This window comes from Podarcis erhardii (genome assembly GCF_964252035.2).
Source record: "Podarcis erhardii genome assembly, chromosome: 13".
NCBI classification, from domain to species: Eukaryota; Metazoa; Chordata; class Lepidosauria; order Squamata; family Lacertidae; genus Podarcis; species Podarcis erhardii.
Genome location: NC_138502.1, coordinates 34,630,401 through 34,653,159, shown reverse-complemented (window position 1 = coordinate 34,653,159; position 22,759 = coordinate 34,630,401). Strand labels below are relative to the sequence as shown.

The 22,759-nt window shown below is 47.4% G+C and overlaps 3 protein-coding genes across 6 annotated transcripts in view; 2 read left to right on the top strand and 1 right to left on the bottom strand.

Annotated features, from left to right (window-relative positions):
• The window catches only part of ETV4 (ETS variant transcription factor 4), a 39,619-nt gene extending 31,510 nt beyond the window's left edge, over nucleotides 1-8,109 (top strand). For all 4 annotated transcript variants that reach the window (XM_081838037.1, XM_081838036.1, XM_081838038.1 and 1 more), the window contains 4 exons: nucleotides 652-720; nucleotides 4,050-4,219; nucleotides 5,290-5,391; nucleotides 7,574-8,109. In XM_081838037.1, the coding sequence (XP_081694163.1) occupies nucleotides 652-720; nucleotides 4,050-4,219; nucleotides 5,290-5,391; nucleotides 7,574-7,789 (557 nt within the window). In that variant the 3' untranslated portion in view covers nucleotides 7,790-8,109. The remainder of the gene's footprint in view (nucleotides 1-651; nucleotides 721-4,049; nucleotides 4,220-5,289; nucleotides 5,392-7,573) is intronic.
• TMEM92 (transmembrane protein 92) overlaps nucleotides 1-22,759 on the bottom strand; it is a 365,445-nt gene that overhangs the window by 161,680 nt on the left and 181,006 nt on the right. The gene's annotated exons all lie outside the window — the stretch shown is intronic.
• TMEM101 (transmembrane protein 101) lies at nucleotides 13,395-21,125 on the top strand. Its single transcript, XM_081838238.1, has 4 exons — nucleotides 13,395-13,548; nucleotides 15,641-15,821; nucleotides 18,400-18,546; nucleotides 18,666-21,125. The coding sequence occupies exons 1-4, from the start codon at nucleotides 13,397-13,399 to the stop codon at nucleotides 18,972-18,974; spliced, it is 789 nt and encodes a 262-aa protein (XP_081694364.1). The 5' UTR covers nucleotides 13,395-13,396; the 3' UTR covers nucleotides 18,975-21,125.

The following is a 22,759-nucleotide window of genomic DNA, read 5'->3' as shown; positions in this document are numbered from 1 at the left end:
ACCCAGAAATAGTACCTCAAGTTAAGAACTTTGCTTCAGAATGAGAACAGAAATTGTGCGGCGGCAGCGGGGGGCCCCATTAGGTAAATTGGTGCTTCAGGTTAAGAACAGTTTCAGGTTAAGAACAGACCTCCAGAACGAATTAAGTTCATAACCCAAGGTACCACTGTATTTTGAGTTCAGCTGCAGTACATATGGGCCGGTAAGAAACGCAAGTACTTTCTGAGCGTTGCAGAGTTTCCATGTCACACAACCCTGGTTGGGCGACACCATGGGAATGCATGTGGTGTTAGAAGCTTTCATAGGGGCGAGCGGTTGTCATGTGATCACTCCCAGCCAACCTGGAGCATTGCGAGGAGCACTGGGACACGTGACCTGTCCCAGCCAATCCAGGAGCACTGGAAAGAAGGTTCTGGCAGCTAACCCTGGTTGTTGATTCAGTCAATCATCCCCCAAACGGGAATGTTCAAGACTCCTACTGCAAGCCAGATCTTTTTCTACGCAGTTATTCACCAAGCAAAACTAAATTATGTTCATTTAGCCAAGCTATCTTTTCGAATCCATGTGAAAAGTTTTTAGTACCGCTCATTTTTGGAATGTCAAAGTTGAAAAAAATTAGCAGGCCCTGCTGATGTGTTCTTTTTTTCACAGGGTACAGTTATGAGAAACAGGTGCGGCCGTTCGCCGATGACGTCTGCGTCGTCCCTGAGAAGTTTGAAGGTCAGATACGCAATTGCCCTGGGCTATATGAGCTGTACCATTGGGCATCCACCATCTTTTCAAAGGCTGCCTGATTGAGCAAAGGAAACATTTTGCATGAATTCAGTATTCTCTAAAACAAACAATTTAAAGAAATCTGAACCAGAATGTCCCAACTATGAGCCACAGATCATAATCCCTCCCTGCATATGAAGAAAAACCCAAGTCTTTACAGTCTTGGAGATTTGTAGCAGATAGGTAGCCGTGTTGGTCTGCCATAGTCAAAACAAAACAAATTCCTTCCAGTAGCACCTTAAAGACCAACTAAGTCAGTTCTTGGTATGAGCTTTCGTGTGCATGCACACTTCTTCAGATACACTGAAACAGAAGTTTCCAGACCCTTCTATATAGTGAGAAGGTGGGGAGGGGTATTACTCAGAAGGGTGGTGGGAATGGGTGATTGGCAGATAGCTGTGATGAGCCTGTTGACGACTCTTAACGACTGCAATAGGTCTTACAGGAAAAAGCAAGGGGTGAAAAGGTGAAAAATGGCTTTGTCATGTATAATGAGATAAGAATCCAAGGTCTTTGTTCAGACCAGGTTTCTCCATGGTTTTAAGTTTGGTGATAAGTTGTAATTCAGCAGCTTCTCTTTCCAGTCTATTTCTGAAATTCCTTTGTAGTAAAACAGCTACTTTGAGATCTTGTATAGAATGTCCTGGGGACATTTGTGTCATTAAAATGTCCTGGGGACATTTGTGTCATTAAAATGTAGGGCCTTTTGTCATGTGCATGGTTCTGGTAAGGAAGCAAATCAAACCTCCTCATTAGAACCGGAGCAATGATCTACATCGTCTTGCCCAAAGCTGAAATCTGCCTTCCTCTCTGAAACTTCAGGTGGAACTAGAACTGGAAAAATTAAATTTGAAATCCAGATTATAATAGAGGTGTGTGTGTGTGTGTGTGTGTGTGTGTGTGTGTGTGTTGGAGCAGGGGGCTAGGCCATTGCGTCTTACCTCATTGATGAGTAAAAAGGGGGTGGGCATCTGGGGAAAAGGACTTTGGCAATCCCATCCACCAAAGGAGCCCAATGTGTTTTGAAAATACAGTGGTACCTCCGGTTGCGAACGAGATCCGTTTCGGAGGTCTGGCCGCATTCTGAGGAATTCGCAACTGGAGGGCCGCTTCTGCGCTTGTGCGTGCTGCAAAATCAGAAAAATACTTCCAGGTTTGCTGCGTTCGCATCCTGAATTTTCCATATCCAGAGGGATAAGTAAGTGGAGGTACGACTATGTAATTTTGGCTTTAGGAACCACCCCCAGAACGTAACTCCGGCATAAGTTGCGAGTTGCCTATAGACTTTGTGCTGGAGTTATTTTTTATAAGGTAAAATTCTTACTCTCTTCCAGGGCTTAATTTGAAGCAAGTCTTAGCTTGGGAATCTGCCTTATGGCCAGACTCTTATCTGCCCTGCAATATATGAAGTAACACGGAAAACCTGCAACAAAATGTTGCAGTGTATCTCCATCTTCTAATGGGAGCGCTCCTATTCCGGGTACCAGCTAACCACACTGGTTTCCAATATGCTCCCTCTGTTGTCTCTTCCACCCAGCCACGAATTTATAGTTGTTTTTTTCCAATGCACATTCAGGGCTCCATGCTACTGAGTCCCTCTAGGGCTGTTTTGGAGGTCTTTTGCAAATACAGTGGTACCTCAGGTTACAAATGCTTCAGGTTACATACGCTTCAGGTTACATACTCCGCTAACCCAGAAATAGTACCTCGGGTTAAGAACTTTGCTTCAGGATAAGAACAGAAATCGTGCTCTGGCGGCGCGGCAGCAGCAGGAGGCCCCATTAGCTAAAGTGGTGCTTCAGGTTAAGAACAGTTTCAGGTTAAGAATGGACCTCCGGAACGAATTAAGTACTTAACCCGTGGTACCACTGTATTTATATATCTCTGCAAAACCTGGGGTTCCACCAAGCATACTGACGCCTGCCTCTTTGTTTGCTGCTGGTCTTATTTTGGCTACTTAGCCCTTGGCACTCACCACCTGAGTTTGATAATAGAGGGAGCGATGAACTTTGGGCCAGCGTTCGAAATTCGCCAGGTGCCTTTTGCACCCGGCTACCGTCCACTTGCGACCAAGTGAAGATGCCCAGGTGCCAGGATTGCGCCTGATGTCTCCACCAACTGGAGGTGCCATGCTTGAGGATCCTTGCATCTGGACTGCTTTCGTATACTAGTAACACATCCTGTAGAATCCTATCCATTATATTTTATCTGTACAATCGGAATGGATTTCAGGAACCAAAAAGGCGCATTGAAAAATACAGCTTTCACCTAGCCCCCAAATGGCAATTAGGCATTTTGTTTTGGCGACTGTAACCCTGGTTTAAGGAACCATTTGGCGCCTGGCTTACACAGTCGTACCTTGGTTAACGAACGACTTGCGAGTCGAATGTTTTGGCTCCCGAACGCCGCAAACCCAGAAGTGAGTGTTCCGGTTTGCGGATGTTCTTTTGGAATCCAAACATCCGGCGCGGCTTCGGATTGGCTGCAGGCTGCAGCCAATCGGAAGCTGCGCCTTGGTTTCTGAACGTTTTGGAAGTTGAACGGACTTCAGGAACGGCTTCCGTTCAGCTTCCAAGGTACCACTGTATACCCGAGATTCTAACACTGCTTTGAGTATATATATATATAGCAGGAGTGGAGAATCTTCCACTCTTCTTCCACCGACTCTTCTCCTTGGTCTCGGATTCTGCCAGTCATCTCAGCCAGTTCCATATAGTCCATCAGCTTCATCTGCCATTCTTCCCGAGTGGGTAAATCTTGTATTTTCCAATACTTTGCGATGAGTATTCTTGCTGCTGTTGTGGCGTACATAAAAAAAGTTCTATCCTTTCGCTATTTTGGGGAGTTTTATTTACAACATAACATAACCCCCCCCACCCCCCCAAAACAGAAATCCACTCTCATTAAACGTGAACATAACATACAATAAGCATAACATACAATACAAACAAACAAATAAAAGACTTCCTTTATCCTGTATCTGGCCTCCTTATTTATTACTTATAAGCTGTTCCCTTTATGAATAATTATTAAGATTTTTCTAATTATAACTAAAATATCCACAAAATCTCCTGCAGACAAGTCCAGGTATGTATTTTAGGGCATTGTTTTGCGAAGTATTCTCTGCATTTCCTCCATGCTTTTTGAAACTCTTGTCTAGCGTGATCTCTAATTGCCTCTGTTAATTCAATATACTCTAACAGTTTGTCTTGCCGTTCCTTTTTTGTTGGCACAGTTTCTTTTCTTATTTTCATTATGTTGGCTGTGCTTGGCAGGGGACATCAAGCAAGAAGGGGGTGGGTACCGTGAGGGCCCCCCTTATCAACGACGAGGGTCTCTACAGCTTTGGCAGTTCCTGGTAGCTTTGCTGGATGACCCAAGCAACTCCCATTTCATTGCCTGGACAGGCCGAGGGATGGAATTCAAACTCATTGAACCAGAGGAGGTGGGTCTTGTTTTAGGGTGAATTAATTTTTATACTTCCCACCAAGTTTTGATTCCGGTGCAATTTACAGCGTAGTGTTATCTCCTCCCTTTCTCCTCCTCCAAATAAACTCCGATATATGTGTCAGTGGCCACTGCTGGATAGGGAAGAGCACTCTGCGTGCACTCAGAGGCCACCTCATCAGCCCAGCTAGCTAGTTTGTAACCCCAAATAAACCAGGCGTCGATGTTCAAACATGGGTTTGTTTTTTTAAAAGTTCCTTAACATGGTCTGTTTCACATTATTGTTATTTATTTAATTTATATACTGCTCTACAGTGATACCTCAGGTTACAGACGCTTCAGGTTACAGACTCCTCTAACCCAGAAATAGTACCTTGGGTTAAGAACTTTGCTTCAGGATGAGAACAGAAATTGTGCTCCGGCAGCACAGTAGCAGCAAGAGGCCCCATTAGCTAAAGTGGTATCTCAGATTAAGAACAGTTTTAGGTTAAGAACCTCCAGAGCGAATTAAGTTCTTAACCCGAGGTACCACTGTATATCCACAGATCTCAGGGTGGTTCACAGGATAAAATCAGAATATAAAACCACAATGTAAATAATAAAAATAATAAAAATAAAAATTAATTATACCCTGCCCATCTGGCTGTGTTTACCCAGCCACTCTGGGCAGCTCCTCACAGGATATTAAAACACGCTAAAATGTCAAACATTAAAAACTTCCCTCAACGGGGCTGCCTTCAGATGGCTCCTAAAAGCCAGAGAGTTGTTTATTTCCTTGACATCTGATGGGAGGGCATTCCACAGGGTGGGTGCCACTACCGAGAAGGCCCTGTGTCTGGTTTCCTGTTACCTCACTTCTTGTGGTGAGGGAACTGCCAAAAGGCCCTCTGAGCTGGACCTGTGTCCAGGCAGAACGATGGGGATGGAGACGCTCCTTCAGGTGTACTGAATAATCAAAATAAAAACAACACCCCCCCCGGAAAAAACCTCCACATTTTTAAAGGGCATAGAATTAAACCTAGCATTGTTTTTTTCTCTGCTCCCCACCTTCGATGGGCACGGCTGCAGGTGGCGCGGCTTTGGGGCATCCAGAAGAATCGCCCAGCCATGAACTACGACAAGCTGAGCCGCTCTCTTCGCTACTATTACGAAAAGGGCATTATGCAAAAGGTTGGTTTTGCGTCTGGAGGGGAGGGCGGTTGTCCAGAGTTGAAGTTGGGTTGCGCTTGGGTGTAGTTTTGTCCCCACTCCTGACTTCTGCAAAGTCAAACTTGTGACTAAGGATAGAGAGGATGACAGTGAGAGTCTCCTCAGAGACTGGTTGTGAGAAAGCCGGCAGGTTGGGGGCTGAATGAGGGCAGACTGACGTTGGTGGGGCAGTGCCTCTCTCCCCCCCCCCCACAATAAATTCGGCTTGTGCAGTTTGAGCTTAGGAGGGGTGTGGAACATGTGCATTAATAGAAATTATTTTTAAAAACAGCTATGAAAAGGGGAAAAGAGAGAAAGAAGCAGGAAGAAGAAAGGAATCAGAGGGATAGAAACAAAAAAGAAAGGGGGAATGAAGCAATAAGGATGCTGCTCAGAATGTTGGGTTCATATATATATATATATACACACACACACACACACACATACACACATACACACACACACACACACACACACACTTATTAGTTTTTTAAACATATCATTTCCAACAATCATATAACATAACTTTTTATCTTATACAATATTTTAGACTTCCGTCAACACCTCTGATGATTTCCCGTTCTTTATCACTTACTCTGCATTTCTTAATTTCTCTATTACTCTTGATTATCATTAACTAATAATTCTCCTCATAGTCTTTCTTGCAATATATCAAATAGTCCTCCTTACAGAACTTCTTGCAGTTCTACTAGCGTAATGTGTTCTTTACACAGAATGTTTGGTTCTATAGTTACTTGACATCTGGTGGGAGGGCGTTCCACAGGGCGGGCGCCACAACTGAGAAGGCCCTCTGCCTGGTTCCCTGCAACCTCACATCTTGCAGGGAGGGAACTACCAGAAGGCCCATGGAGCTGGACCTCAGTGTCTGGGCTGAACGATGGAGGCGGAGACGCTCCTTCAGGTATACTGGGCCAAGGCCTTTTAGGGCTTTAAAGGTCAGCACCAACACTCTGAATTGTGCTCAGAAATGTACTGGGAGCCAATGTAGGTTGTTCAGAACCGGTGTTATAAGGTGCTGGCGGCCACTCCCAGTCAACAGCGACATTCTGGATTAGTTGTAGTTTCTGGGTCACCTTCAAAGGTAGCCTCGCGTAGAGCGTATTTGTCAGAGCTGCCTCTAGCTCACAGAGGACCAACGCCAGGCTGATGTTATGTATAAAAGTCTTTATTGAAGTTTAATTTCCATTTCAAAGCCAGAGCGTGCAGCCCTACGTCTTGACTCTAGATCGGCGAAGTCCCGTCTGAGTCTCCGCCCCTTCCACACCAGTTTCAGATCCTAGCCCTGCTCCACCTCCTGCGCTGCTCTCTTCTCCTCTGGGTCCTCCTGCCCTCTGGGGCATTGCCCTTTCTGGACTCTTCCGACGCTGAGTCGCTTAGTTCCTCCCCCTGCCTCCGGCGTGCTTTAGGTCCTGGTTCCCAATCCTCACTCTCTGCTGTCCCGCGCTCCTGTACATTTGAACTTGCTTCTCGCGCCAACCCAGTGACCTTTCTCCTAACCGTTACACTACTTCTATCACTGCTTCCCTCTTCCGTGACACTGGCCGGATCTGACCTCCCTTCCGTTGTCCGACTCTCCAAGGGAGGCGTGGTAGACTCTGCCTCGTCTCCTCTCCCTGGTGGGGAAAGCACTGGCCCCGATGCCTGGGACTCTTCCCCCCCACTCTGCTCTGGTGGGGAAACTGGTCCTGATTTCCAACTACTGCTCTGGGAGTCCCTGCTGCCCCCTTGCTCCTGGGGCGTTCCCCTTGGGACCCCCCTGCCCCTGGCCACTGGCGCTCCCTTCTGTGAATCTTCCGATTCGCTGGAGAGGCTCATGGAATCCCTCGGACCACTGTCCCCTCCTACGCTCCCTTCAGATTCCTCCCCCTCGCTCTCCATCTCCCATCTTCCCTGTGCCTCAGCTCCTGAGCCCCTGACAGTATTGCTGTAGTCCAAGCAGGAGATAAGTAGAGCATGTACCACTCTGGCCAGACAGGGTCCAGGCAGGTAGGATCTCGGCCTACGTACTAGAAACTGGTAGACAGCTGCCCTAGCACAAAGAATGCACCCAACCTCTGTTCTGGGGTCATCCATGTGGGGTTATTGGCAATAACTGTTTGCTGCAGTACTCTCTTTCGACTCCATTCTCCTGTCTGTCTTACAGGTGGCTGGTGAGCGTTACGTGTACAAGTTTGTGTGCGAACCAGAAGCCCTCTTCTCCCTGGCTTTCCCCGACAATCAGCGCCCGTCCCTGAAGGCCGAATTTGAGTGGCACGTCAGCGAGGAGGACACTGTTCCTCTGTCCCACTTGGACGAGGGCGTAGCCTATCTGCAAGATCTCGGGGGGCAGCCGCCGTATGGGAAAGGGTACACCTATTAACTGCCAGCCGAAGAGACGGGTCAGATAATGGCTGAGTTGTACATATATGAAGACGTTTGTCGGTAATCACCAATGTAGAGTATTGCCTCGGCTTTCCTGACACCGAACCCGGACTGTACAGTGGGCTGCCTTTTCGAGGGGAGGGCAGTACGGTTGCCCAGTATCCAGATCTGGATTCAAATCCTGCCTTAGCCGTGGACTCGCTGGGTGAACTTTGGGCAAACTGCTTTCATTCCAGCCTCTGTTCCTGAGGACGAGCTGCCTACCTCGCAGGGATGTTGTGAGGGCGGGGTCAAATAAAGATTGTAAAGTGCTTTGTACATTATTTTTTGAAAATGCTATCCTGGTTGATTAACTAAGTGTACGCAGCTTGAACGTGGGAGTGGCAAGATCTGCCTGATGAAATGAGAAGCAACCAAGCTAGGGGCTTTGAATGCGCAGACTCCAAATTCGAAGTGTAGCCTTATGAGGCTTTGCCCTCGGGTGGCAAAAATACTGCGCCCGGGAAAGGGAAAATGGGAGTCAACAGACACTCAAGGAATAGTTTTGGAGAAAAAGCTTTATTTCTACCATCCATGAACTGGTAGAAGGAGCAAGTGTGATAGTTCACAAACAAGCACGAGTTCACAGTCATGTGCACAGAGTATATATTCCCCTTCCAGTTCCCTCCCCTTTCTCCTCCCTCAGGAGTCCTGCCCCATGAGTTCCTCTGAGCATGAACAGAAAGCTCCTGTGTTGGGACTCTTTTGGGACTCTTGGTGCCCTTCCCAGGAAAAGGGGAATGAGAGCGGTTCAGCATGTCCAGAGATGTTGCAACTGAATGAGATAAAAGTCAGTTCTCAGGCCTGCTTTGAACAGAGCCTATTCATTAGCTTTTTGAAGCCTTCTTGTGCTGACAGCAGAGCAAATGAGCAGATGCTTAGCTGCTGAGAAAATGATTTTGAAAAGCTTTGAGAAGCTTTGAGCCTGCTTTCAGGGGGGGGGGTGACTTCGGGCCTAGGTGGGGTCACCTGTCCTCACCTTCCTTCAGAAGCAGCTTCTCTGCGACTGAACGGGTATCTGTGCATGGTTCGCAGACTCTTTGAAGCTGTGGCGACTAGGAGAAAATTTGTGTGGCCTGGTTTTCTCCCTATCCACCCTTGCGAATAAACATTGGGCACCTAAACACTGCAATTTTATTAATATTTAAGGGTCTTACCTTATTCCAGAAGGGGTCCTTGCTCTCAGTTTCATGCCACAATAACTACATTACTCAGGAGTAAGCCCTACTGAATTTCATGGGGATTCCTCCCTAATCGGTAAACACATGATTGCAGCTTGAAGTGGCTATTTTGATGGTTACACAGAGGGCTGTTAAGAAGGGACCCTATAAATTTCTGGACCTGTGGGGAAAATATTATTCATGTCTCCCAGTTTATTCATGTTGACATCTTTTTATTTGCAGAATATGGATGAAAGTGGAGGGATATTGAGTGAGCTTAGGATCTGGGAGGCCACAGCTGAAATCAGCCATGGAACTCAATTGTGTGTCCTTGGGCCACTTATGGTCTCCCAGTCTAAGCCTACCACACAGGGTTGTTGTGAGGAAAATATGAGGGGAAGGAGCTCTAGGAATGCTGCCTTCAGCTCCTTGGAGGAATGGATAACATTATAATACAGTTTATATTAATAAACATAATAATAAATAAATATTATAATGAATAATAAAAGCCTTTCTCCAGCGTGTCTGCTCCCAATTTTAAATGTGGGGAGAGGGGGCAGTTTTCAAGTAATGAAAAACGCCTGACCTAAAGCCACAAGAAACAAAAGAATCTTGGATACATCCAGGCCTACAAACACTGGACTTATAAATAGGTTCTTGGCAAATTCGGGGTGTGGGTGTCTGCTGGGCTGGGTGTGGAAGCAGGGCGCAATCACGTCTGCTTAAAAACCTCCAAGAAAGGAGAATCCACGCACCTATATTACATACAGGGATGCGGGTGGCGCTGTGGGTTAAACCACAGAGCCTAGGACTTGCCGATCAGAAGGTCGTTGGTTCGAATCCCCGTGACGGGGTGAGCTCCCGTTGCTCGGTCCCTGCTCCTGCCAACCTAGCAGTTCGAAAGCACGTCAAAGTGCAAGTAGATAAATAGGTACCGCTCCGGCGGGAAGGGAAATGGCATTTCCGTGCGCTGCTCTGGTTCGCCAGAAGTGGCTTAGTCATGCTGGCCACATGACCCGGAAGCTGTATGCCGGCTCCCTCGGCCAATAAAGCGAGATGAGCGCCGCAACCCCAGAGTCGGTCACGGCTGGACCTAACGGTCGGGGGTCCCTTTACCTTTTATATTACATATTACATACACACAAAAGCTCTCCTCTGCAGCACCTTGCTTTTTTCTAACGGAAGTTTGCAAAGTGTCCAACAGTTGTCTTCTCCTTACAAGGAGACCCTAGCGCCTTTTAAAGTAAAACAACAAAAAGGACAGTACTAGCACCCTAAGGACTTGACCAATTACGGTGTGAGCAGAGTTTGCTTCACCAGAAGCCTCGTTCTTGGTAATCCACGAAAAAATTGTGCAATAAATATTCGCTAGCTTTTAAAGTGCTACTGGGCTTAGGGCTGCAGGCAAGACCCCTCTGCTGTCCAAAATTTTCCTGCTCACCTAGATGCTTCCTAGGGGGTCTCCTCCCTCTCCATCAGGGCCAGATTTAGGTTTGATGAGGCCCTAAGCTACTGAAGGTAACAGGGCCCTTTATATGTCCAGCTGTCCTTTGTCAACAACAAATTGATGCTGTTTTTGTGTGTTGAATATCTGCTAGATGGTAATTTATGGACCTAATAGGCAACCAGTCCATGCAGAATGTAGGGACCCTATATATAGAAATGAGCAAACCAGTGATATTTTAAGGGGGCAGGCTAGCAGGCGGGGCCCATTACTTATATCATAGGAGCCTACACAACACAAAACACTGTTATTGTATGTAGGTTTTATTTTGTTTGTTTTTTATCTTATATTTTGGAAATGTACATCCAGTTTTTCCCCTTTAATTTTTTTGGGGGCCCCCAAGAGAGTGGGGCTCTAAGCTATAGCTTGTTTAGCTTATACGTAAATTCGGCACTGCTCTCCATAGAAGGCAGGGGTGTCCTAAAAAGAGATTGTGCTGAGGCTTTCATAGAATTGTTGAATTGTAGAAGGGACCCTGAAGATCATCAAGTTCAGCCCTTGGTGTTATCAGCACCATGCACCAACCAACTGAGGCCCCGTTTCCTTTTCGTTTAGGGAGAATTTTGGTAAAACAAAACGTAAGCCCCCTTGCACAGAAATCATAGCAAAGGCCCATCTAGTCCAGTGGCCAATCAGATGTCTCTATAAAAGCCCACAGCCCCCTCCTGTTGTTTGTCTTCTCGCTGGAGCAATTCAGTGGTAGACTGCCTCTGAACCTGGAGGCTCTATACAGCTGCTATAATTGCCATAGATATCCTCTTCCTCCTCGTCTCCATGAATTTGCACTATCCCCTTTCTGCCCCTCCAAGCGACTCGTCCTCAGCACATCTTGTGTGTGTGTGTGAGATCCATAAATAAATTCCATGTTCCCACAGCCTCTCCTTAATCTTCCCCACCAATGATATTGGATGACCCAAAGTTCCCGTATTAGATGAAAGTAGAGAGATGTTTATGCCTTCAAGCACCTGGGGATCTCAGGGTATAATCTGAATCTATATGTAGGGTTGCCTAAATGGTTGATTGGGGAGGGAAGGAGATACCTCCCCCCCCCAGTGATTTTAAGCTTTTGGATCTGTTTCTGCTGCTTTATCCATCACAATGCCATACACTCCGGTTTTCCCTGACATTTTGCTGATTCGACAAAGTTCCCCCCCCCCGACGTCATTTTTACACCCGAAAACCAGGACGTGTCAGGAATTTTGCTGATGTATGGCAAGCGTGTATATGAAGCTACCACTTTGCTGAAGGTAAGCTAGTTTATTGACCATTCATCCTCAATTGCCTACACTAAACTTACACAGAGGTTAGACTATGTCTGGTCTTTACTGAGCATTCCTTTTTATTTGTGGATAAGTTACACAACAATGATCATTCCTCCTGATCCGGGGTGTTTATTTGTCTTTTGGTTAGTCAGTTGCTCATCCCACACACTTCAACACATTTTCCCATCCCTTTCCAAACCACAAAGGTCTGATGATTATTATTTTTAGTGGCTTTGTTGCTTTAGGGTGACAGAGTCCTTGAAGCCATTCCAAATGCACAAACTTAAATTTCTGGTATGTGCTAGAATTCCACCTGTCCCCGCCCCCCCAAACAAGCAAGCAAGCAAGCAGAAACCACTGAGAGTTTTTAGACCACCTGGGTCTGGTCAGTGCTTAGATGGATGACCCTGGAAACCACATCTAGGGTGCTTTGGGTTCCATGATGGGAGAAAGATCAACATCCTATCCAGCGGTTCTCAACCTGTGGGTCCCCAGATGATGTTGAACTACAACTCCCATCACCCCTAGCTAGCAAGGTCAGAGCTAAGGGATGATGGGAGTTGTAGTCCAACAACATCTGGGGACCCACAGGTTGAGAACCGGACCTATACCCTTTTAAAATGTGGCTCTTTGGGGGGCAGGTGTATTATTGGTTTATTGTTTTTATTTTTATTTTATATATTGTGATCTTGATCTTTTTTGTGAACCGCCCTGAGACCTCTGGGTACAGGGCGGTATATAAATTCAACAAACAAACAAAACAAAGATGGGATACAAATGTAAAGGAATGAAAGTTGTGTGTGTGTGTGGGGGGGGGGAATAAATGCACAAATAACTTTACAGCTGCACGACTGGTGCAAATTCAGCTGGTGTGCAATTGACCGGCTGCGTATGGATGCTTCACCTGATGAATTTCTGCCTGTCTTGGGTGTTGGAAGAAACAGGCGGCAACCTGAAACTTTTTTTGGGGTGGGAAGGGAACACTTTTGTTGCTTCCCGCTGTGACAAGAAGCCGGGGCTACCGATGTGCTGCAGCCAATGCCGGATTTACATATAAGCTAAACAAGCTATAACTTAGGGCCCCACTCTCTTGGTGGCCCCCAAAAAATTGAAAGGAAAAAAATAATAACTGGATGTACATTTCCAAAATATAAGAGGAAAAAAACAAATCAAATAAAACCTACATACAGCGACAGTGTTTTGTGTTGTGTAGGCTCCTATGATGTAAGTCATGGGCCCCACCTGCTAGCCTGCTCGCTAAAATATCACTGGTTTGCTCATTTCTATATATAGGGTGCCTACATTCTGCATGGACTGGTTGCCCATTACGTCCATGAATTACCATATAGCACATATTCAACACACAAAAAAGCGACAATTTGTTGTTGACAAAGGACAGCTGGACATATAAAGGGCCCCATTACCTTCAGTAGCTTAGGGCCTCTTCAAACCTACACCCCGCCCCGGCTGCAGCGCTGCCCAGGTGCGTGGAGGAGAAGGCAGGAACCTTCCATCCCGCGTGTCAGTTCCAGGCCGGAAGACTTTGGGAAACAGACGTCGGCGGGAGCGAAGCCTCGACGGACCACGGCGTCGGGCAGGGAAGCCCGCCCGCGTTGCCCGTACTTCCGCCCTGCAGCAAGATGGCGGCGGGCAGCGGGGGTTCCGGGCACCGTCGGCGGCGCGGGGCGCTGCGGCTGCTGATGCGGGTGGGCTCGGTGCTTCTCACGCGCTTCCCGTTCTGGCACTGCCTCAGCGGCCTCCTCCTCAACGCCGAGCGCGCCGACGCCCGCCGGTGAGCCCGCGCGGCCGGGAAAGCGGTGGCGGTGGCGGTGGCGGTGGCGGCGTCGAGGGCGCTTCTGAGCATGTGCAGAGGGCCTTCTGCGCCTTGCCTCCCCGGCGGGTTGTGGGGTCGGGGAAGGAATCCAGTATTTGCTTTTAGGAGGTCGTGAGCTAAGGGGGCTTCTGGGGTGGGGAAAGGAGAAGGGTGGGGAGCTCTCCAGGGTCTTCATAGAGTGGGGTGCGGTGGGGGAAGAACCACAGAATTGTAAAGTTGGAATTAATTATTATTATTAATAATATTATTCTGTGAACCGTCCTGAGCCCTCCCGCTATAGGACGGTTTATAAATTCAATAAATATTATTATTATTATTATTATTTGAACCACCCTTATTCTGTGAACCGTCCTGAGACCTCCCGGTATGTGGTACAGTGGACGCTCGGGTTGCGAACGTGATCTGCGCAGGAGGCACATTCGCAACCTGCAGCGTTCACAACCCCAGATATGTTTGTATATAAATTCAATAAATATTATTATTTTATTATTGCTATTAGTAGTAGTAGTAGTAGTAGTACCCTGCCCAGCTGAGCGGCTTCCAGCATAATGTTACAGAACTGTGTGTGCCCAACCTAAGCATCAAAATTAACAAATGCCAGAGTTTTGGGCTATTTGTGATAGGAAAGGAGAATATAAGCTGCAAAGGAATTTCTGGGTAGCCTGGCCAAGCCAGGGCCATTGTGGGTCGTTATGATAACGTAATAACATAATAAACCATTAAAGATTAAGAAGCTTCTGTATGCCGGGCTAAAGGTTATATGGTTATTCCCAGGGGTACTTTCATCTAACTAACCCATTGCAATGCAGGAATCTCCATTGAAGCATCTATTCTGCCTTGGTTGGATCACACCTAGAATACTTGTGCCCAGTTCTGGGCAATTTAAAAAGGGTGTTGACAAGGGTCTGGAAAGCAAGACTTATGGGGAACGGTTGAGGAAGCTGAGTATGTCCAAAAAAGAGATAAAGGAGATTTGATAGCCATCTTCAAATATCTAAAGGGCTGTCACATGGAGGACAGAGCAAGCTTGTTTTCTCCTGCTCTGGAAGCTAGGACTGAATGCTTCAGAGATTGCAGGTTGCCTGGAGATGAGTCATAGTTGCCACAGGCGACCTTGCCAGTGGCTGTTTACAAGCCTGCAGGATGGATACCTGAACATAGCTTCTCCAGTGTATTGGCAAATGCATGCGTTTCTTGTCATGCCTGCAGATGGGAAGAGAGATGGTGGAAAAGGAAGTAAAAGAACATGGATGTTTATATGGCTAACTATAATTGGGATAGAAACCTAGAGCTGCTGCTAGTATAGGTAAAGGTAAAGGGACCCCTGACCATTAGGTCCAGTTGTGGCCGACTCTGGGGTTGTGGCGCTCATCTCGCTTTATTGGCCGAGGGAGCCGGTGTGCAGCTTCCAGGTCATGTGGCCAGCATGACTAAGCCACTTCTGGCGAACCAGAGCAGCGCACGGAAATGCCGTTTCCCTTCCCGCCGGAGTGGTACCTATTTATCTACTTCCACTTTGACGTACTTTCGAACTGCTGGGTTGGCAGGAGCAGGGACCGAGCAACGGGAGCTCACCCCGTCGCGGGGATTCAAACTGCCGACCTTCCGATCGATCGGCAAGTCCTAGGCTCTGTGGTTTAACCCACAGCGCCACCCGCGTCCCGTGCTGCTAGTATACTGACTTACTAAAACACACACACACACACATATCGCCCCCAAGTCCAGACTTTCAAAATAACATATCGTGGCAATGAGTTCCATAGCACTTCTAACAGTCTGTGCTTGAAATTGAATTCCCCGTGGTTTCAAAATGTTGCATTTAGCGACGCTAATTAAATCTGCATAGCTTTGCAGCAGTTTGTACGTCACGAAAAAACTTTCCATAGCTGGGTCTGTTTCAGGGTGGAATGATTCCTCCTTGGGGATATAGTTCTTTTTTAAAACAACAACAACATTGCCCTATTTTTCTCTTTCCTTTCTCCTTGTGCTGTATTTGTTTCTTCTGGGTGCCTTTGATGACTAATGTTCTACATTTTATTTCCTTGCCCAGAAAACCAGACATCCCTGTTCCATTTCTCTACTTCGACATGGGCATGGCGGTGCTGTGTGCCAGCTTCATGTCCTTTGGGGTGAAACGCAGGTGGTTTGCCCTGGGGGCTGCCCTTCAGTTGGCTATCAGCACATATGCGGCGTACATTGGAGGCTACGCGCACTATGGAGACTGGCTGAAGGTGAGAGAGAGGAGAGAGGGAGTCTTTGGCTCTCAAAAAGCTGCAGTTGGCTCTCAAAAGCTGCAGTTGGAGTGTACTAGATTGCAGCTGAGTAGAAGAGCGCTTGCTCTGCGTACAAAACGTTCTCAGGTTCAGCCTGCAGCTTGGGAACCACCAAGGGAAGAAGGCTCAGAGCCTGGCGGGTAGTGGTGGGACAGTGAAGAGGGAGAAGACTGGGAGGAGGAGGTGTCAGAAGCCTGAAGAGGTAACAGGGTTTAGTGAGCAGGAAGAATCTGTGGCAGAGAGAATTCCAGAATCAGAGGCAGAAGCTGAAGCAGAAAAGTGGGATGAGAGAGGCAGAGATGAGTCAGGCTAGTGAAGAGTCACAAGTGTCTTCCTCTTGTTGTGACAAGCTCCCCTCCTCTCTGGTCTCCCAGAACCAGAAGAGGCATGAAGAGGGTGGCGCAAAGACACACATGCAGGTGCAGTCTCTGATTGCTTAGGCAGCGGTTCTCAACCTGTGGGTCCCCAGATGTTGTTGCACTACAACTCCCATCATCCCTGAGCTCTGGCCTTGCTAGCTAGGGGTGATGGGAGTTGTAGTTCAACAACATCTGGGGACCCACAGGTTGAGAAAGGCTGGCTTAGAGCATCGTCTCCAATAGCTTATGAGGAAGGGAACCAAACCCTGGTGTTTGCCCTGAGCATCAAGTGGTCAGAGGCATACAGCCAAACCTCAGTTGTCGAACGTAATCCGTTCTGGAAGATCATTCAACTTCCAAAACGTTCAACAACTGAGGCGTGGCTTCTGATTGGTTGCAAGAGCTGCTTGCGCTCGAGCGGAAGCTGTGTCGGATGTTCGGGTTCCAAAAAACGTTCAAAAACTGGAGCATTTCCTTCCGAGTTTTTGGTGTTCGGGAGCCGAAATGTTCGAAAACGGAGCTGTCCGAGAACTGAAGTTTGACTGTAGTTTGTCTATATATGGACCTGCCATGCATGTGTGTATAATCCTTTATATGCTATTGAAGCTATCCTGCATAAATCCCAGATATTGTTTATACATTTATATCAACTGCCCACTTTTTAAAAATCCCCAACTCTTAAATGTTTGGAGCAAAAGTGATCCCCGCTGCTTGCTTTCTACACTCATGTTGCTCTTTGGTCACCTCCCTTTCCAGCCTTAACACCCCCTCCCCCCAAAAAAAAATTGCTTAAAGCTTTCTTTGCAATAAAGGACAGTGGTGAGACTGGATGTGTCCAGAGGGCTCCTCTTTGCTTCCTGAAGGACATCAGAGCAGTCGGCGGATAGATGGTTTCTCTGTTGACTGGATTTACCGCATTTTTCGCCCTATAGGACACACTTTTCCCCCTCCAGAAATGAAGGGGAAATCTGTGTGCGTCCTATGGGGCGAATGCAGGCTTTCGCTGAAGCTTGGAGAGCGAGAGGGGTCAGTGCGCACCAACCCCTCTCACTCTCCAGGCTTCAGGAAGCTATCAGGAAGCCTGGGCAGCCTGCAGGAGTTCCCGCAGGGCTCCCTAGGCTGCGGATAGCAGCCTGCTGCCCGGAGCGCGGGGCGTGCTGAAATCGCAGCTGGGGGGGGGATATATTTTTTTTCTTTATTCCCCCCCCCCAAAAAAAAAACCCTAGGTGCATCCTATGGGCCGGTGCGTCCTATAGGGCGAAAAATACGGTAGCTTGCAGGCTGATAGTTGCCTCCCGGCGTAAGGCTGTGGTGCTGAGCTTTCCTCTGAACAGATCTTCAGGTTTGCCTGAGACTGAGGATTTTCCAGAGGTGAGCAATGTGAGATGCTTTAGTTTGTGCCCATAAGTGCTGAGGGATAAAGAATGGTTGTCTTCTAAAGTGCTTTTAGAGTAAGTACAGGATTAATTTTTTATGCTGGTGTTATCTGCTCTGAGCCTGTGTGGATTAGGCGTTGGTTGTGAATCTAAGCAAGATAGCAAATTGGACAATGACACCTTTAATTTTCACCCTGTTTCTGCTTTCTGTCTAGCCCTTCAGGTCTCAGACCCTGGCCCACTTCAGAAGTACACATCTTGGCTTAATACACCAACATATTCACAAACCTTGGGCCTGCCTGCTTTGTCCTCACCTTTCCCTTCAAGATCAACGTAGGAAGTCTTCCATTAACCTACATTTCCTGTTAATGTACAAACCATTGTTTTAAGATCATGGCTCATTCTAAACCCGGCAACCATAGTTTTGTGGTTTGTGGATGTATCAGAAAACTAATGGAAGACTTCCTGGATTAGTCTCAGCAGTGCTGGGGCCTGCGTAAGGCTGGAATGCACATATGCAACAATCCTGCATGTTTATTAAGCTGGGATTTGTAGGTCTGAACAAGGCCTTTAACTGTAATCTTCCTAAAATGGTCTGTGCTAGACCAGAGTAGAAGAATGCTCTCTCCTTGCAAAAATAGCAGTGTGGCTGTTTGGGAATTCGGGTGCACAGGATGCTGTGCCAGGAGGCAAATGTTTGCAGTTCATATGATACAGTAAACCAGCGTATCTCTGGTTATTGTGGATTTAAGGTGTTTGGTTTGCTTTCCGTTAACTTGCCTGCCTTGTCTTTTGGTGCAGGTGAGGATGTATTCACGAACGATAGCCATCATTGGTGGTCTCTTGGTTTTGTCAAGCGGGGCCGGCGAGATCTACCGGCAGAAACCGCGCAACAGGTCCCTGCAGTCCACGGGGCAGGTTTTCATCGGCATCTACCTCATCTGCGTGGTACGTATGCTGTCAAATCCCAAAATGGTCAAATCCCAAATGTTTGGGACCCTAGATGTTGCTGGACTACACCTCCCATCACCCTCACTTTCTTTGCTTGTCTCCCTTTCCTCTCCCAGGCCTACTCTCTCCAGCACAGCAAGGAAGACCGCCTTGCCTATCTCAGTGGCGTCCCAGGTGGAGAAATTGCCTTACAGCTCCTCTTTGTCCTCTACGGGGTGCTGGCCCTGTCCTTCCTGTCTGGCTACTACATCACCGCAGCCGCTCAGATCTTGTCGGTCATCCTCCCTCTGGTCATTCTCTTCATCGATGGCAACTTGGGTTACTGGCACGATTCCCGCCGGGTCGAATTTTGGAATCAAATGAAGCTGGTTGGGCAGAACGTTGGGATCTTCGGGGCCGCCATAATTTTGGCCACAGATGGCTGACATTAGACTCTGTGAGACATTGAAGCACGGTGCTTTGAAGTGGGAGTGGGGTGCATTTTTGCAGAGGACGGAGACTCTCCCTCTTTTTTATTATTATTTATTTTTTTATCATTTTACTGCATCTTAAAAACACACACCCCATTCCTTGCTATTGGCAGCTAAACGAACGAGCGGGTGGTTGTTTTCATAATCCAGAGCCGTTCCTACATTGTTATTTTCATTTCAAAGGACACCTTAGCAGCTTCCCCCTCCACATGTTGTAGTAATTGCGAGAGTCTCTAGTGGGCTCAGGGCTGCATCAGTGAAGCTTTCGGGTTGTCATCTCATTTCAGCGGGGAAGGGGTGAATCTTTGCTTCCATGCTGGCCAATAGGTTAAAGATAACTTTGCAAAGGTCGCTGTGACCTTGGGTGCGCCAGTTCTGGATCCCAACCCTGGGGTTTGGGTAGCCAAAGACACAGAGATCATTCGACTCATCTTTGCTCTGTATGCAGATGGCAGAGGCCATTGTGGAACATGCATTTCCTTCTAACAAGCAGGTCAGGGCTTTTGAAAGGTTCTCAGAAGTTCGTGTGAACCACAGACTCCTGCTGAGATGGGCTGGCTTCCTCTTTGCCTGTACCGAAGCTTTTGCAAGGCTCCCTGGGCACGTGTGAAGTGCCACCTACAACCAGTTAGGCAAAAACTGTTCCATTTGGAATGTAGCAACTCAGAGAAATATCTCCCTGCTGCCATTCTTGCATGGTACAGAGTGGATACAGCTTTCATGCACACAGGGCGCAGCTGATTAAACGGGATGGCAAACTTTTGGTGTCATCCTTGCACGATGGGAAAAGAAGACCTAATCCAGCGCTACCTTTTACCTAACTCGGGAGTCTTGGAGGCTGCTCTCAAAATCCTTGGTGGATGGGATTGGGTTGGTGGGGAAGAGCAGACTGAAGCTCATTGCCACTCACCCTTGGAAGGGGCAAACTCAGACTTGACAGTATTGGACTAGGTGGGCTGCCTAATGACCCAAGGCAGCTTTCAAGAGCACAGAAACTCCTGCTACTTCCGTCCCCCAGCATTGAGCAGGTTTTGTTCTGGAATAATTTATTTCAGGGCTGGCTGGGGAGGCTGAGGCCCTCCAGATTTTGCTGGACCACAACACCCATCGTCCTTGACCATTGGACACGCTTGCCAGGGCCAATGGCAGTTGCGTTTCATCTGGAGGGCCACTCCAGCATAACTTGGGAAAGGCAGAGAACGGTTCTCTCACCATGAGGAAGTGGGGTACCTTAATTTCCCAGCTGGCTATGTACAAGCACGGGCTCTTTCTATAGCTGCAGGATCATGCTTGGCGCATTTTATTTATTACTTCCGAACTCAAAGGCAACACTGAAAACTGAATCATTGCTCCATAATATTGGCGTCTCTCCAGATTCCCAAGTTTGTTTTCTCTTTTGAAAAGAATGAGGGGGTGGGGATTCTCAGCATGTTCATAAATCTTTAAAACCTAGCATAATCAGCTGAAACGGCACGTGCGCTGAAACACATTGAATTGCGCGGTTATAGGGGCGGGAAGCTGCTTTTGGGGAGTGGAGGCGACCTATCGCCAGAACACGCATTTAATCTCCCCCTGTACCTGATCAGGTTTCTCTTTGTTGACCCCAGTGCGCAAGCTTTCTGCAGTTTAATCTGCCTTCCGTTTCTACAATGGGGATTGTACTTCAGGGAAGAGTGTGCATGAAGAGGAAACAAGAAAACCCTTGTCGGAATTGAACATCCCCTTGGCATTTGGTGTGTATGTTGAAGAGGGTGGGATGTTTGCGTTTGGCTAGGGGTAGTCGGGGGTTTAAAATGCTGCCCAGGAATCACTCCTGGAGAACAGCAGCCACACCATCCATTTGGATTCAATGGTGTGTGTTTGCTTTTTAAAAAGTGTGTACTTCCATTTCGGTCGTATCCAAAGCACTCCTGTGGAGGCACTTTGGAGCTGATTGGGCTCTCTGTTCTAGGCTCAAAGGCCATTGAAACACGGTTGACCATACACTGCATTCCCCCTTTCCCTTATCAGCAGATATCGCTGCTGGCCGCGTCTTCCTTTTGGCTTTTTCTAAACCACACTGTGTTTATGGAGGATCAAGAAGAAAATAAAACACTTTTTCCAGTCTCCCATTTTTTATCTTTCCGTGCCTGTCCTTTCCGCTGCTTCCAAACACTCACCAGTCTTTGAACTTCCAAACAACCCAAGTTTTAGCAGGGCTGCGTGGACCACGGAGGTTTCGGTTATGCAATGCTTGGCATCCCAGGCAGAAACTGGCAGCTGTACAAAGCTCAGCATTTGTACGTCGTCATGTCATGCCAGCATCTTAGGCATTTAAGGTAAAGGTAAAGGGACCCCTGACCATTAGGTCCAGTCATGGCCGACTCTGGGGTTGTGGTGCTCATCTCGCTTTATTGGCTGAGGGAGCTGGCATACAGCTTCTGGGTCATGTGGCCAGCATGACTAAGCTGCTTCTGGCGAACCAGAGCAGTGCATGGAAATGCTGTTTCCCTTCCCGCCTGAGTAGTACCTATTTATCTACTTGCACTTTGACGTGCTTTCGAACTGCTAGGTTGGCAGGAGCTGGGACTGAGCAACGGGAGCTCACCCTGTCATGGGGATTCGAACCGCCGACCTTCTGATTGGCAAGCCCTAAGCTCTGTGGTTTAACCCACAGCACCACCCACATACCTTAGGCATTTAGGAAGCTGCCTTATATCAAGTCAGATCATTGTTCGCTCTAGCTCAGTATCACCTGCACTGACTGGCAGCAGCTCCCCGTGGTTTCTGGCAGGGCATCTTCTCCAACAGCCTGCTACTGGTGCCTAAAGGTGTATAATGAAGGCGCCAGGCAAACCTCCCTGGGGAAAGCAATAAAACAAACACTAAAAACTTCCCTAAACAGTTCCATAAGGAACTGGCAGAAAGAATTCCATGATATTTATTTGTTATTTCTATACCGCCCTTCATCAAAAGATCCCAGGGCATATGATGGAATAAAACAAGATAAAATGCAAGTACAGTGGTACCTCGGGTTAAGTACTTAATTCGTTCCAGAGGTCCGTTCTTAACCTGAAACTTCTTAACCTGAAGCACCACTTTAGCTAATGGGGCCTCCCGCTGCTGCTGCGCCGCCACAGCATGATTTCTGTTCTCATCCTGAAGCAAAGTTCTTAACCTGAAGCACTATTTCTGGGTTAGCGGAGTCTGTAACCTGAAGCGTATGTAACCTGAGGTACCACTGTAAATAATTAAACCAAAATAATAACCCCTCTTCCCACAGCCTGATGGTATGTCTTTAGGTGTTTCAACTAAAAATGCATTTCTGGCTGCTTGGTCCGTCTTGAAATACAAGGGATTGGCACTAGGTGGTCCCCTCTACTAATCTATAGCAGAATTTTATTTTTGCAGCTCTGGGTGTGCACGCAAAGGAAGATTGCATTGAATGCATGCCCAGTTCAGTTCAATGAAGTGCTCCCACTGCTAAATGCAGTATTTCCACTGCTTGTCCTTTCTAAACAATTTTTTTTAAATGTAGAAGTTCTAATATCAGAATATATAAGCATTTAAAATGAAATAAGAGGATCCAAATATTCCTGGAAGTCCGATACTACTATGACTCCAGAATACCAGTAATTTCCTAGCCTGTACATGTGCTTGTCTAGTATTCTGCATCTCTTCAGAGGCAACGCAGCTTCACATCTTTGCTGGACCGAGCAAACCAAATATTGGGGAAAAGAAGACTTGTGCTGGGGCAAAGC

Coding starts and splice junctions, on each gene's coding strand:
- TMEM101 (XM_081838238.1), top strand. CDS start 13,397: ATGGCGGCGGGCAGCGGGGGTTCCGGGCACCGTCGGCGGCGCGGGGCG. Junction 15,822..18,399: donor ACTATGGAGACTGGCTGAAG/GTGAGAGAGAGG, acceptor CTTTTGGTGCAG/GTGAGGATGTATTCACGAAC. Junction 18,547..18,665: donor GCATCTACCTCATCTGCGTG/GTACGTATGCTG, acceptor TTCCTCTCCCAG/GCCTACTCTCTCCAGCACAG.